Below are 17,005 nucleotides of genomic sequence, written 5' to 3'. Positions count from 1 at the left end.
GTCATTTCTCACTTTAGCGTCAACGGTTTTGACTTCAAAAGCTTCTCCAAAACACAACACACGTAGTTCAAAACCAATTTTTGCATGAAAAATTTGGCTCTGATACCATTATTGAAAAATCTTGGGGGCAACATCACATGCGTAGCGGAAGAATAGAAAATAAAATCCTTAATTCCCAAATATATGTTCATCATCGTACGAAGATTGGTGTGCAAAAATTCGCGAAATAGAAAACCACGTGTGAGATAGATTATGTTACATAGGGAGATCGCATATCCCTGAATCCTTGCAGATCTCCAAGAGAGGGTGAAGGAGGTCAAGCGCCCTCCTCTCTAGCTGTGATTCACACAATAGGGCTGTGTTGATGCTTCTCAAAACTTCAGGCCTGCTCTGAGGTGGAGAGGGGGAGGAGAATATGAGAGGAAGTAAAAAACTCTAACTCATAAACTATTGAAACCCTCTTATTTATAGAGGTCTCGTGTCAACTTAACCCTAATGGATCATCCCCTATTGGGTATTGGATCTACATCCAACTACTCAAGCTTCTTAGATTAGTATATCTCTATCCAATAAGCTCTCATGGGCTCTTATTGGATATCATCCAGAGGATCCAATAATTCAGGGGCTTATTAGATATCCAATAAAATATAGGCTCCGACGGATATCTCACATCTGAACCTCTACTCATCGCAATGCCTACCATATGTATGTGACTCTCTAGACCCAATATCGAGCTGGTCGTGAGTCATGCCTATCAGAACTCCTTCTGGCTTAGTGAATTATTATCTCCATAATAATTCACTTGACTCATCAACTACGGACGTATTAGGCCACTACGCCATAGTCCGCAAACGATACAGGGGAATCCAATCCATTGGACATGTCTGTCCTTAGTTACCATATACCTTTAGTCCCTCATCCATCTAATATTCCAAAGACCGTATACCGGGTATGGTGTTGTCAGACCTATACGGTTTCTACTCGAGTCTCGCTCTAATCGGATTCTCTTGGAGAACTCTTTCTCTCAATTCGAATAACCTTGGCCAAGGATTTAACTGAGCAAGAATACATGAAACATTCCTCTTATGACACCGAGAGTGGATGATCCTCTATCGACACTTAATAGCCCTCGTAAGGTTGACTACTACTCCTGATGACTAGCTGTGTTAGATCTAGGATATCCAAACCTATAAGTCTGGTATCAAAGAATGAAGCACTTATACAAGACATCCTTGGTGTCTCAAGTATAAGGACCAGATACACCATTGGGATTACGGAATCATTTTCTGACAATAAGGCATCATCAACCATTCAGCATTCCGTAAGCAGATCAATCAGTAAACTCATTCCCCAATGAGCACCTGTATTGTATCCCTAGTGTCCCCACACGAGCAGCTATGAGACCAACTGCATCCATCATATGGACGAGAATATAACATACCAGTTTATTCGGTTATCTCGATGTCTCTCTCAAGTAACCTATGATCGGAATTATTTTGGATCTATGTTTAAAGGCGAATCGGTCTCATTATCGTGATCTCATCATGATCCAATTCTCATTGCATAGATTCAAGAATATCACTATATATATATATATATATATATATATATATATATAGTGAGTCATGCCTATCAGAACTCCTTCTGGCTTAGTGAATTATTATCTCCATAATAATTCACTCGACTCATCAACTACGGACGTATTAGGCCACTACGCCATAGTTCGCAAACGATACAGGGGAATCCAATCCATTGGACATGTCTGTCCTTAGTTACCATGTACCTATAGTCCCTCATCCATCTAATATTCCAGAGACCGTATACCAGGCATGGTGCTGTCAGACCCATATGGTTTCTATTTGAGTCTCGCTCTAATCAGATTCTCCCGGAGAACTCTTTCTCTCAATTCGAATAACCCTGGCCAGGGATTTAACTGAGCAAGAATACATGAAACATTCCTCTTATGACACCGAGAGTGGATGATCCTCCATCTACACTTAATAGCTCTCGTAAGGTTGACTACTACTTCTTATGACTAGCTGTGTTAGATCTAGGACATCCAAACATATAAGTCTGATATCAAAGAGTGGAGCACTCATACAAGACATCCTTGGTATCTCAAGTCTAAGGACTAGATACACCATTGGGACTACAGAATCGTTTTCTGATAATAAGGCATCATCAACCATTCAGCATTCCGTAAGCAGATCAATCAGTAAACTCATTCCCCAATGAGCACCTGTATTGTATCCCTAGTGTCCCCACACGAGCAACTATGAGACCAGCTGCATCCATCATATGGACGAGGATACAACATATCAGTTTATTCGGTTATCTCGATGTCTCTCTCGAGTAACCTATGACCGAGATTATTTAGGATCTATGTTTAAAGGCGAATCGGTCTCATTATCGTGATCTCATCATGATCAAATTCTCATTGCATAGATTTAAGAACATCACTATATATATATATATATATATATATATATATACACACACAACAAGCAATATAAAATGAGAAATACCAAAATATAATAAGCAAATAGACTATGTGTCAAGTCACTCATGCCATCATTCACATGATTAGCTTACATGACACCTATGACTAGCATAGATTGGGCGATGGTACCACTAGTACCTCGAAACACCTTGCTAGCTTATACATTACAAAGAAAAGAAAAATTGCTAGCTTGCACATTTCAAGGAAAGAAAACTTGGTAGCTTGTAAAAGAAAGTAAAAATTGTTAGCTCGCACAATTCAAGAAAAAGCAAAAACTTGTAAACTTGTAAAAATTACTAGCTTGCAAAGAAAGAAAAAATCTTGCTTGCTTGCTTATCTCAAAAGAGAGCAAAGTTTGCTAACTTGCACGTTTAAGAAGCAGAAATATACTATCTTACAAATCTCAAAAGAAGCAACAATTTTGCTAACTTTCATATGTGAAAAATTTGCTAGCTTACTAGCTTGCACATTGTAAAAGGAAGTAAAACTTGCTAAATTTACTAGCTTGCACATTGCAAAAGGAAGTAAAACTTGTTAGCTTACACATTTTAAGGAGAAAGAATTGCTAAACTTGTGCATCTTTAAAATTTGCTAGTTTGCATGTTCTAAAGTAATATAAAACTTGCATGTTTCAAAAATATGATAGTTGCACTTTTTTCCTTTTTGTTGATGACAAAAGGGGAGAAGTTACGATGATTTGAAATTTGAACCATGCATGGTGTACTTTGATGTTTTAAAATTATAATTATGTATGCAATACTCCTGATTTTATTATGATTATGTATATGATGTATTTCATATAATGTGAATCATGATTAAAATCATTTCAACTTAGGTTAGAATATTATAATTTATTTGAATGATGCTTCATTTCAATATGACAAGTTGATAGGGGGAGTTTAGTTTAAACTCCATTATCAATTAGTTGTCATCATAAAAAAAAGAAGAGATTGTTAAATCTCATGTTTTGATAATGAAATTATGATCTAATCTGTGTTTTGAGTGATATAGGACTAACTTTGATAAAAAAAAGGTATATTGATTAAAATATAAAGAATTAGACATTGAGTTGGAGTGCAACATGTCAAGAGATTGGATGTTGAACCGAAAGATTGATCGATGTGCAAGTAGAAGAACTTCGTGCCATGAGTTCGGGGATCAGGCCGAGGGATCGAATATTACGCCAAGGAGATCGAAAGTTGCGGGAGATTAACATGCCGACTGGGCAATACACCGAAGGAAAGAACGATGCGTCGAATGATCGGATGAAGCGCCGAATGAGCCAATGATATGCCGGATAATATAGAATTCTAGTTTTATAATCAGTTATATCTTAATTGGTCATAGTTAGGTCGTAATTAAGTTAATTTTTGATGTAACCATGCTAACTCAATTAGAGACCTATTGAGCCTGAGTTGGAACTATTTTGGGCCAAGTGGAAAGCTCATTCGATGACCCAAGGCTAGGTGTAACCACCTATGAGATAGAAAAGTTAAGAGCACACTTTTCCAAGTTGTCAAGCAATGGTATCACCCAGTGTTAGTGTGTTAGGTGGTGGTACTGCCAGATTAGGTGGTGGTATTGCCCGTTGTCAAATTGACAGGCGGTGGTATCGCCAGTACTTTGAAAACTCGGGAATTTAAATTTTAGCTCTAATTTTTGAAGCCATTTGGATTCTATAAATATCCCACAAATTCTTACTTGATAAAAAAACATGAAAGTAGAACAAAAACTCTAGGATTCTAACGTTACAATATCTTAAAGTATAGAGTCCCTCCTCCTAGAATTTAGTGATAGTCATAAGGGAGGTGTGTGAGAGAACACTTGTAAAAGAAGAGTGAAAAAGGAGAAAAGAGTTATAAAGATAGTTGATCTTCGCCCGTTGGAAAGAAGATCGGTAGTGAAAGTCGATGGTCTCAAGTGAAGATGAATCGAGAGTAGACGTAAGTCGGGACGATCGAACTACTATAAAATCTGATTTATATTTACTTTATGCTTTTCATTTATATTGCAATTTCTTACTCTCACTATTCTCGGTACGCTTTCGTAGGTTTTTAAGTTAAACATATTTCCAATATAGTTTTATTGAATGAAGTTTTTGAATTGATGTAAGTTTTATGAAAGCATTAATTCACCCTCCCACACTTGATTCGGTCCTAACAAATTCAACTAAAGGGGAAGGGAAAAAAAAGGAGAGAAAATAATGGAAAGAAAAATTAGGGTAGAAGAAAATAAGAAAAATGAAAAGGTAGGTGTGGATATGTGATCTTCCCTTGATTTTTATTTATTAATTATAATTTTCTATTTATTCTATTTAATTTCAAAATTTTCTGCATGTTGTTGCTGAAACATGATTTAACATATATTTTGGTGGTGTATGTTGTTACATTTGATTAGTTAGATTGCACATTAAGTTTATGATAAATATTACATTAGAACATGTTATATGATATTCTGTTTATTATGACTAACAATATTGATACATAGATTTTTAATAAATAATATTTATTTATTTAGTGTATTAATATTTGTTATCTTCTTGTAATTGAGGAATAACTGACTTATTTGGCAATAGTCACACTCTTTATCTAACTATATGAGAAAAAAATAAAAAAAAATAATTTATTTTATATAATTAGAGAGAAGTCTATCTCTCAAGACTACATCTACTTTAAGTGCATCATAGCAATACAATCAAATCAATTTCAATCATTTTAAAATTAGTCACAAGGAGCTTCAGGTCGGGTTGCTGCAATAGGAGGCCAAAGGCTAGATAAAAAAAGAAGTCTAATAGTACATCCTTTATGATTTCTAACGTAACAAAGAATTATGAAGCCATTATGAATGATAATTTGGAACATAGAAAACTTATGATGTCACATAAGTTTTAGGTTGATCATTGGTACTTACACTGAATAGGCACGTGTTATTCCTCTTATATTATCTCTTAATGACTTGTGACTTTAAAAAGTTTTACAAAAATATTCAACAATATTGCTAAGAAGGATAATCTTGGATAGATAAAATATATATCAATGTTGAGAGTATAATATAAGATAAAAGTAAATTATTACAAATGATAGATAATACATTAAAAAATACTAAATAAAATTCACAAATCATAACAAACCATATATACATATATGACATTATATACATGTCATGGACAATTGTCATGTTCAATTCTCTTGACATCACTCGTAATGAATGATGAAGATGAATCATATTAAACTCCTAACGACTAAAAGAGTGATGTCTTACAATTCACAGTGATGACACATCTTTACCATAAGGAGGAGATCGAATAATCATGACGTCTAATGAGCTATTGATCCCTCATGTCTTGAATATCGAACCACTAGTTTATTTAGCATAATTAGCCTATGGTATAACACATATAGAGAGTCATGTCACTCGGATCTAACAACTAGGCTAGGCTATCAGGCTAGGATCAATCAAGAGGTGATCGAATTTCATTGTAAGAAGGTTATGTTATTTTTTTTGTTGCAAGTGCTTGTTTTTTGTGATAGCATTAGGATCTTAATGAAACTAAGTGTGGAGGGGGAGGGATAGTGAATAAGTGCTATTGTAAATCTTAAATAATTTTTAAATTCAATCGAGCAAAACACGTATTGAAAACACAATTAACTGAATATTGTGAGTAAAGTGGATAGTAATAAGTATGTAATTATAAAAGTTAGAAATAAGAACAGGAAGGCAAATCGATTTATAGTGGTTCGATCTTCCTGACCTACGTCCAGTCTCGATTCCTCTTCTCTCGAGATCTTTGACTTTGACTATCGATCTTACTTTCAATTGGTGAAGATCAACCATCATTTACAATTTTTTTTTCTTTTTCAAGTTTATGAGAGAACCTTCACACTTACTCCTTTACAAGCGACCTCTCACCTCTAATAATTTATATTACAACTACACTCAAGAGAGATGATGATACTCAAATAATACTTAATAAGAGAGTTATAATATTTTACAATCTCAAGAATGAATGCTCTATCAACCAAACCTAAGTGAGATATTTATAACCCTCAAAAGACTTCTAAAATGAAGCCAAAATTTTAGGGTATGAGCGATATTATCGTTGATTTCAAATGATATTACTATTGAAATATTTGAAGCGAAGCTATAATACTAGACACTCACGGTTCGACCACTATAATTTTTGACATGGAGCTGCAATACTAGACTTCAATGGTATTAATGTTGTAGTTTTTAATATGATATCGCAAAACTTGACTTTGGTGAGACTACTACTATCATAGCTAATACCATTACTTGACCTAAGTAGTTTAGGTCATATGTTTGACCTTCTAATAACCCATGATAACTCAAATTAGCCTAAAGTTGCCTCGACCAAGACTTTGACTCATCAAACACTCATCCGAAACACCATCGAAGATTTTGGCACATTATCCACTCTTTCAGTATACCTTGACACTTCATTCAAGCCTTTCGCACATCATCCTATCCTCCGACATATTGATTTCATCTCGATATCTAATCTTTCAGTGTGATATTCGATCTTTCAAGCACGATGTCTGAACTTCAAGAATGAAGTTCATTCTTCGGTATGTCGACTAATCATTTAGCTTGACATCTAATTTTTAGCATGATAATCTTTAAACACAATATCTGACACTCTAGCTCGATCTGACACCATGATCAAAATATTTCATGTATCATTTTTCTTAAAAATATATTAATTTATTAAACTTTTCAACTGATTTTATTATCAAAATATGATATTCGATATATAATACTGTTGCTATTCTCAAAGATCTATGTATTGTCATTGAACAAATATGATAAGTTCATATTGAAACAGACTAATTATTGGTTGACATCCTTACATCTTTAACCAGCATGCTCCTCCCCTTGAAAAATTTTAATGATTATATTATTTTTTTATTAAAAAACTAATGCTAAAGAGCTCTGATGCATTTGCTCACTCTAACAATTTTATTATGACTATAACTATCTACTCAGATGCAAATTATTGTACACAAATAAGCATTATCACTTAAAATTTTTATTTTAAAAAATCAAATATTAAAGAACTTATCTCGTTTCTCTATGCAAGTTAGAATGTAACTTGTCCATCACATCTTAGTTGAATATATTTTGGCTTATGTTACTATAGATAATCTAACCACTCTCAAATATATATCTAGACAAGTTTGGTAGACATTATTTATCGATCCTCCAATTAAACGAGAGCTTAACAATAGTTTGCTTTTTAGAAAAGTAAAAAAAAAAAAAAAGAAACATATATAACTTGCTTCTAACGATGCAATTTATATAAGTTTTTATGATTAATATATTATTAGGATATTTGAATCGATTAATGCATTATTATACAATAATATGATTCAAATTTAAGTTCATGTGCGAGCGTATAGATATTACTTGATGTAATAATTTTTTATTCAAAAAAAATACTATTTGTAGTTGTAATGTAAAGCATCCTCATTAATTGGAGTTTCAAGTGTATTTCTTCTGAAAATTTATTGAATATAATCAAACATATTCATATTGATTATGGAAATCTTCCCATTTTGATTTTATGATGATTGTACTCCTCTTTATTGAATTTAATATCATTTCTTATTTTGGAAAAGGACAGCTTGTAATAATATAAGATCCATTCTAAATCACTCGATGGAAAGCAAGAATCAAGATTGATTATGCATTTCATCAAATGTCCGCCTCGATCTACAAGTGATAGGAATACAAGCTAAGCTTCTAAATGGCCAGCGGAGATCAGGAGATGATGCTGATTTCATGCTCCTCATCTCCAACAATTAAGAAGTGAGATCCTTTGTCCAACACCCTTCTGCCATCGTCCATGACTCGGCTGAGATGCTCGCAAGCGCTCAGAGAAAACTCCACTTTGGTGCTCTCTCCAGCCTCCAAGTGCACGCTCTGGAAACCCACCAGCTGCTTTGCCGGCCTACCATGTTCTGTAGATGGCCAGCGAGAGAAGAGCAGCACAGGGTGCCGTCCGGCCATGGGACCATGGTTCTTGACACTGACGGTCGCAGAGATTTTAAGTTCTCCGCATGTGTTGAAGCCTAAGCTTGCGACGTCATAACTGAGAGTGTTTGGATCATTCGGTTGAGCCTGGGGAGACGACGAGTTGTTCAGGTAGATCGAAGTTGCAGTTCCAGCTGCGAATTCATATGAATGACTGGAGTAGCTGAGGCCATAACCAAATTGGTAGACGGGCTTGCCGTTGTAGAATCTGTAGGTGCGTCCCGGATAGCCCGTGGCAGGGTCGGCCCTCATCCTCATGTCAGTCATCGGCACCTTTGTGAAGTCTTGTGGATACCAAGTAACAGGCAATTTCCCCCCTGCGCCGACCAGGTTGATCAAGTAAGTAGCGTGAAGTAACCCTTTCCAGTATAAAGATACGAAGTCTTGCGAGTTAGCATGTTACATAGCAAAGAAATCATGAGACGTTTCACCTGGATTGTGGTCTCCAAAGATGATGCTTGAGATCGCTGATCCACCTGCTTCACCGGGATAACCTGCCCACAAGATAGCTCCTATTCTCGGGTCGTTCTTTGCGAACGTAATGTCCAGCGGACCGCCGGATAGCAGCACCAGGATGATGGGCTTCTTTGCTGCTTCGGCAACTTTGGATATGAGAGTCTGCTGCATTCCTGGGAGAAGCAAATCCGTCCTATCATGGCCCTCTTGCTCCTGATCTTGATCCAACCCCATGAACATGATGACATAGTCCACTGAGCTCGCCAATTGGACAGCTTCGGGGATCTTAGTAACGTTGCAAGCAACGATGTTACACCCTGCTACGAATCGGGTATTTTTGATGGAGCTCTGCAATGCCTCGAGTGGGGTGATAACCTCGCAAGGAGGGCCATTATAGTTACCCATAAGGCTTGGAGGGAAGTTGGCGTTTGGGCCAATCACACCGAGAGATGTAACGTTTGATCTCGCTAGAGGAAGGGTATTGCCAGTGTTCTTTAAGAGAACGATGCCGTCTTGGGCTGCTTGGAGAGCCAAGTTTTTGTGCTCCGTCGAGCAGACTTGGCTGGGGGGGATATCCCCTGAAGGGAGCTTTTGTGGATCTCCATTGAAAAGTCCAAGCTTCATTCTCAAGGAGAAGGCATTGAATAGGGCTCTGTCTATGTCACTTTCAGAGAGATTCCCGTTTTTGATAGCAGCTCCTACATGCTGATTCATAGCCTTACCGCAATTTATATCCACTCCTGCAAATTTTTTCGACATGATTAGTACTTCTTCCAACATGAGACAAGTAAGCTGAAAGATCATGGTTCATCTTCACAATACTGAATTAGTAAAAAAAATAATCGATGGAATTACTGATCACAGATCTTCTTGATATATATTATTTACTAATAATATTATATTAATCGATGAGAGTCTACTTAGAATTAATTATAAACGTATGCTATAAAGATAAATATTAAAAATAAAATAATTTAAATTAAGTAAATATATAAAATATAATTTTAGTAATTATACAAATAGACAGAAGAATATAGTTGAATTAGATGGTCAAAAAATTATTTTAAGTAGAAACCCTAGGCATCTTAGATTAATTATTAAATAAGATAGAGAGATTAATAAATATATTATTAATAGAGTAAAAATATGATAGTTAAAATGACGATAGGAATTAGGAGTCTTATGTGATCATCAAATGCCTATGAGATTAAAAGAAAATTTTTATAAGATAATCGTGAGTCCTACTTTATATATCTGAGGGTTGGGTAATTAAAAATAAAATATTAAAAAAATTTATGTTGTTGAGATGAAAATGTTAAAAAAGATACATGGGGTTATTATGAAAGATATAAAAAAAATATTTTTATTTATGAATAATTAGATATTATAGGATAAAAAGAGAGAAAACCATTTAAGATAGTATAGGCATATTCTCAAGAGACATCTCGATGTCACGATCAAAAAAGATGAAATAATTACTGTTAGTGATATGAGAAGAGATTCAAGAACACCTAAAAAGATGTTAATAAAAACTATACATAAATATTTAAATATTCTAATCTTAACTTATATCAATGATAATAAAAGATTCGATATATTCAATTCTAAATAATTGAGATTTATGATTTTATTATTATTATTATTGTTATATAGATTTACTATATTAAGCTTTTGACCCTTACAAATATCTAAGGCTGAATTAGTAAGAGAAATAAAAGGATCATGGATTTGCTACATCAAGCCTTTGGCCATTAGAAGTGTGTGTTGCTTGCTTATGTTGTAAACAATAAAAGCCATGCATCATCCTTCTTACCAGCTTTGAGAGCATAACTAACAGCCTCTTCGAGCGTTTTGGCGTAGTGTGAAGCACCATACATGAAATCAACTGCAGCACAGTCGGAAGCAATGTATCTGAGGAATAGTCAAAGAATGATGATAGTAAGGAAGAAGAAGAAGTGAAAAGAAGAGAGATGTTTCGTATTGACATTATGTTTCGCTAAACACAAACATTGGATCAAAACAATAGGTCAGTGATCTGAATTGAAGGGACTATAAATAACCAGCTCATACTAATACGAAATCCCTACGATCTTACCCATCAAGACCCCACAAGTTTTTGGCTTGCTTGGTCAGAAGATTGTAATCAGCACAGGTGGGTACTCCATTCACGCGATTGTATGAACACATGACACAAGTGGCTCGACCTTGTTCGACGCAGCTTCTGAAAGGCGGCTGAAAGGTATCTTCCATGTCCTGAGCCGTCACCTGAGCAGCACCAAACAAGCCACTGAGATGCTCGCTCCTCAAATTCGATCGATCATTTGGTTGTGTTGTGTGAGAAGTGACTATTAAGATTTAAAGTAGTATTTTTTTAAGTAAATTAGTTAGATAGAGTTTTAGAGATAAGAATCTCTTAATTTGAATTAAAAAGTACTTTCTTATGAAGAATTTTAAATTTTTTATCTTTTAAATAAGTTGATTAGATAAATTTTTTAGGTAAAAGTTTTTGATTTATATAGATTCATCGAAGTAAAAGAGTAGTTTAAAATCTTATAAATATTTTTTTTTTAAAAATAATATATATTTTTCTTCTATCTTAATTTTTTATTTTCCTATTTGGTTTGATCTTTGAAAAATAGTTCATTTTTTTTTCTACTATTTAAGAAAGAATTATAATTGCAACTTACCCGAGCATCAAAAGTAAAGCGAACGTTGCCGTTCCAATTATCCAAATCATAAGCCGTGAAGTGTTTGCAGCAAGCTGAAGTCATCAGCTGGCCAGACCTTTCACCTGTGGGGGAATCGCCCTGTAGTCCTCTCACAAAGGAGACGGCATACTTGCTTGCCGTCGTGGGATCCTCACCGGGAGTCTCCTGGCCTCTGCCCCACCTGGGATCTCTGAATATATTCACGTTTGGCGACCATAGTGTTAATCCATCTGCCTGTCCCGCGTTGTACATTGCTCGAGCCTCCACCGCGATAGCCTTCAAACCTCAGAAGAAGATGCACTCACATATCAAACTGCTTAAGATTAAGCTATTCCAAGTCCTTCGGTTTCCATCAAACTTAGCATAAAACAACCACGAACATTACAGCGGAGGAATTTGGAGCATGCACTACCTGTCCGATACGATACCATAGGTCGGGGTTGAAGGAAGCTGCAGTAAGTATAACTTGGGGGAAGCTGGTAGCATTCGGAATGGTGCGGCCGATGAAGTGCATGCCATGTCCCCAGTTCGACAGACCGTGCAACGCCTCCGACCACCAATTGTACTTCGGCACGCCGAGCCGGGGGATTTCAGCGGCCTGATCATCCAGTTGTTGTATCTTCTCCTCCAAGGTCAAGCGTGAAATAAGATCATTCACTCTCTTGTCAACGGGCAGTGTCGTCTGACAGAATGCGTAGTTTCGCGTGGACGGGTTTGTAGGATCGCATGCAATTGGAGGGGATGAAAAGACTGTGAGTGGTTGTACGAGCAGCAGCAGTAGAGCGACGGAAAAGGTCAGACCACCATGGAGTTCTCTCCGAGTTCCCATCCTCTCAGCTGCTATGGTGTTACAGCTTTTACGGATGGGGGAGCGAGGACAACGGCGATGAATATATGAATCATAGATGCATCGTAGGAGAATGTACTGGCGGATTCATGATTGTGATTTGACTGTCACTTTGGCAAGCAATTCGCCCAATTGTTCATCTGCAATGAATCCTCCTTATTGTTTTCCTAATTTGCGGAACCTATACAGCTTACCGAGCATTGGATACTTCGAATCCTTTTGATACCTCGAAAGGCAAGACATATCCTCATTCCTTCGTTATTGGTTTCTTTGTTTGAAACATATAATAAATTTATTTGTTTCTCGAATTTAATTTAATTTTATGTATAAAAATTATTTTTTATTTTTATTTTTATTAATTTATCAATGATTAGATTTTGAAGATTACAAATGATTTTAGTTGGAAGATGACCTTTTTTTCGTTTGGTTAATCGGTTTGATAGATTCTTGTTTTGGGAAAGAAAACCTTCTAAATCACCAAACGGAAAGGAAACAAAATTAACTATGCATTAAGTAGATTCATTAAACATTTTAAAGGATGCATTACATATGACAATTCATTCTGCAGTTTCAATCAAATGAAAATAAGTTAAACTTCGAATTGCCCTGTGGAGATTAGAAGACGATGTTGATTTCATGCTCTTTTTCTCCGACAACTAGGAAGTGAGATCCTCTGTCCAACACCCTTGTGCCATCGCCCATAGCTCGGCTGAGCTGCTGACAGGGCCACAAAGAAAACACCACTTTGGTACTCTCTCCAGCCTCCAGGTGTACGCTCTTGAAACCTATCAGCTGCTTCACTGCCCGGCCATGTTGCAGAGATGGCCAGCGAGAGAAGAGTAACACTGGATGCTTTCCAGCCATAGGACCATGATTCTTGACACTGACTGCAGCAGAGAGTTTTAGTTTTCCGCATGCGTCGGAGCCTATGCTTTCTATGTTATAACTGGGAATGTCTGAGTTTGCCGTAGCCTGGAGAGGTTGTGAGTCGTTCAGGTAGATCGAAGTTACAGCTTCAGCTTCGAACTCATACGAGTACGTGGTGTAGCTGAGGCCGTGGCCAAATCTATAAACAGGCTTGCCGGTGTAGAATCTGTAGGTGCGTCCTGGATAGCCAGAGGCAGGGTCGGCCCTCATCCTCATGTCAATCATTGGCACCCTTGTGAACTCTTGCGGATACCAAGTAACAGGCAATCTTCCCCCTGCGCAAACCAGGATGATCAAGTAAGTAGCATGATGTGTGAGCTAGTATGAACAGTTTGTGATTAGAAGAACATTAGTTCTATATATGATCTCATTGTTCACCAAGAATTCCATTACTGGAGCAACGTTAAGTAGCTGTTCTTGATGTTCATGTACCCACAGCCTACTCTTGAAGCACAGAAACCAGATGCGTATATGCTTCAGTTTGTTGCATGGCAAAGCACTAGCTTCAGGTTTGTGGTAGAAAGCTTCGACTTTGTAAGATTCTGCAAGTGAATGGGATACTTCACCTGGATTGTGCTCTCCGAAGATGATTCGTGCGATCGCTAATCCACCTGCTTCACCAGGGTAACCAGCCCACAAGATACCTCCGATTCTTCCGTCGAGCTTTGCGAACGTAATGTCCACCGGACCACCGGATAGCAGCACCAGGATGATGGGCCTTTTTGCTGCTCCTGCAACATTGGATATGAGAGCTTGCTGCATTCCTGGGAGAACCAAATCCACTCTATCGAGGTCCTCTCTCTCCTGATCTTGCTCCAGCCCCATGAACATGATCACATAGTCCACTGACTTGGCCAATTGCACAGCATCATTAATCGAACTAGAAGTGCAAGCAGCGCTGTCGCACCCTGCGACGTACCGAGTACTCCCGACATAGGTCTGCAATGCCCCAAGTGGAGTGATACCTTTGCAAGGAGGCCCTCCATAATTACCAAGAAGTTTGTACCCGACGTTAGCGTTTGGGCCAATGACACCAAGAGATGTAACCCTTGATCTTGCCAGGGGAAGCAAATTGGCTGTTTTCTTTAAGAGAACGATGCCGTCTTGGGCTGCTTCGAGAGCCAAGTCTTGGTGCTCTTTCGAGCAGATTTGGTTCGCAAAGATGTTTCCCGAAGCTTGTTGTTTTGGAATTCCATTGAAAAGTCCAAGTCTCATTCTCAAGGAGAAGAGGTTGTGCAGTGCTCTGTTTATCTCACTTTCAGATAGTTTTCCCTCTTTGACAGCTGATCCAGCATACTTCTGCACATAGTCACCACAATTTAGATCCATTCCTGCAAAGTTTTCGATCATGATTAGTTCTGCTTACCATGTACATCATTCTTCATGTTGACAGCACTGAATTACTAGGAGTTAAAGTATGATTCTAGCAAACTGAGATTGTTGGAAATTACTGAACGAAACCCAAGTTGAAGTTCTTACATGCATCTTCATCTATGTAGAAGCTCACCAAATGTTGATTCCTTCGATAGTGACCCAGTCCAAAGCTTCATCCTAATACTTAGCTTTACTTTTTGAGCCATATGAGTTGTGTAAGGTTCTTTTTTTGTCAAAGGATGACTTACTACTATGTTGTGGTTGAGGACCAAGCTCATGCTCATTATATTACACAAGAATTTTAGCTTGATTCCTTGTTTAAATTACACTCGACACATTCTGATCATAATTCTTACCAAGTATAGGAAAATAGTGAATTGTCTATTTGGAAAGGTTTTGCCAGTAGTAGGCAGCTTGCCTTGTTTCAGTTCTATATAGCAAGTTTTAGTAGATTGTGCTGTAAGCAATTTAAACCATAACAGAGCCTTCACATAGTCCATACCAGCTTTGAGAACATCAGCAACTGCATCTTCAGCTGATTTGGCATAGCCATCAGCACCATAAATGAGAGCAACCGCATCACAGTCTGAAGCAATGTATCTGAACAATATACCAAGAATGATCATTAGTCGTAGTTACTGCTGCAACAACTCTATTTCAGATTGGATAAACATTGTTTTCGGCTCACAAGATGAAAGAAGAAAGAGAGATGTTTCATATTGACATTATATTTCATTAAGCAGAAAGGAAAGTTATGATGGGATCAATATAGTTGGTCAGTGATTTACGACTTCATCAACTTACCCATTAAAGCCCCACAACCCTCTGGCTGTCTTCGACAATAGATTGTAATCAGCACAGGTGGGTACTCCATTGACGCGATTGTATGAGCACATGACACAAGTGGCCCGACCTTGTTTGATGCAGCTTCTGAAAGGAGGCTGATAAGTATCTTCCATGTCCTGAGCTGTTACCTGAGCAGCAAATGAGCCACTGAGGATTTCCTGACATATGATCGATCTAGTTGTCCGAGAAGGAACGCGCCATTCTTAGAGTAACTTACCCGAGCATCGAAAGTGTAGCGACTGTTCCCCTTCCAATTATCCATGTCATAGGCTGTGTAATGTTTGCAGCAAGCCGAAGCCTTCAGCTGCCCGGACCTTCTCCCTCTGAAGGAATCACCCTGTAGTCCTCTCACGAAGTAGACAGCATATTTGCTCGCTGTCATGGGATCCTCGCCGGGAGTCTCTTGGCCTCTGCCCCACCTTGGGTCTCTGAATATATTGACGTTCGGCGACCAGAATGTTAATCCTTCCGCCTGTCCCATGTTGTAGATTGCTCGAGCCTCCATCCCAATAGCCTTCAAATATCAGAGGCAGATGTAAGCACTACATTCACAACCAACTGATACCTCTGTGTCAACCTACATGAGATACCTGTCCGATGCGATACCATAGCCGGGGGTTGAAGGAAGCTGCGGTAAGTATGACTTGGGGAAAGCTTGTAGCGGACCGAATGGTGCCGTTGAAGTGGATACCTCGTCCCCAGAGTGACAGACCATGCAATGCCTCCGACCACCACTTGTAGCTCGGCACGCCCAGCCGAGGGATTGCAGGAGCTACATCACCCAGCTGTGGTATCTTCTCCTCCAAGGTCAAGCGTGAAACGAGATCACTCACTCTCTTATCAATCGGCAGTGTCGTCTTACAGAACGCGTAGTATGGGGTCGATGGGTTTGTAGGATCACATGCAAATGGAGGGGTTGATGAGAAGACTACGAGTGGTTGTACCAGCAGCAGCAGTAGTGTACTAAGAACGCGGAGTTCTCTATCAGCTCCCATTCTCTCAGCTAAGCGTCACTGCTGCTTTGGAGGAGAGGCGAAGACGACGACGATATAAATAGATTCAGGATTGTGAGTGGAGTGTCACTTATGCGAGCAATTGACCAAATGAAATCTCAACCGGACATGGGATATATGTTATCTTAATCGAGGATTCTTCCTTCGAGTGAAAGGGACAAAGATGTAATGCCACGACCTGATCACGTTTAGTGATAATAATCTGACAAAACCCACAGCTTTTTGTGTTGGGTTGGTGCTTCCCTCCATGCTCAAGCCTTGAATAGAATATCTTCACCATTGT

The 17,005-nt window shown here is 38.0% G+C and overlaps 2 protein-coding genes across 2 annotated transcripts; both read right to left on the bottom strand.

Annotated features, from left to right (window-relative positions):
* Positions 1-8,278: 8,278 nt before the first annotated feature.
* Positions 8,279-12,544, bottom strand: LOC103977350 (probable beta-D-xylosidase 7). The gene is made up of 6 exons (XM_009392843.2): positions 12,128-12,544; positions 11,695-11,991; positions 11,103-11,272; positions 10,821-10,918; positions 8,983-9,747; positions 8,279-8,868 (listed from the first exon to the last, which is right to left on the bottom strand). The coding sequence occupies exons 1-6, from the start codon at positions 12,542-12,544 to the stop codon at positions 8,279-8,281; spliced, it is 2,337 nt and encodes a 778-aa protein (XP_009391118.2).
* A 522-nt stretch (positions 12,545-13,066) lies between these two features.
* Positions 13,067-16,716, bottom strand: LOC135606913 (probable beta-D-xylosidase 7). The gene is made up of 6 exons (XM_065098279.1): positions 16,300-16,716; positions 15,927-16,223; positions 15,668-15,837; positions 15,366-15,463; positions 14,056-14,820; positions 13,067-13,764 (listed from the first exon to the last, which is right to left on the bottom strand). The coding sequence occupies exons 1-6, from the start codon at positions 16,702-16,704 to the stop codon at positions 13,178-13,180; spliced, it is 2,322 nt and encodes a 773-aa protein (XP_064954351.1). The 5' UTR covers positions 16,705-16,716; the 3' UTR covers positions 13,067-13,177.
* Between the last annotated feature and the right edge of the window lie 289 nt (positions 16,717-17,005).

Source organism: Musa acuminata, chromosome BXJ2-3, assembly GCF_036884655.1.
Source record: "Musa acuminata AAA Group cultivar baxijiao chromosome BXJ2-3, Cavendish_Baxijiao_AAA, whole genome shotgun sequence".
NCBI lineage: Eukaryota > Viridiplantae > Streptophyta > Magnoliopsida > Zingiberales > Musaceae > Musa > Musa acuminata.
This window is presented reverse-complemented; position numbering and strand designations above follow the sequence as displayed.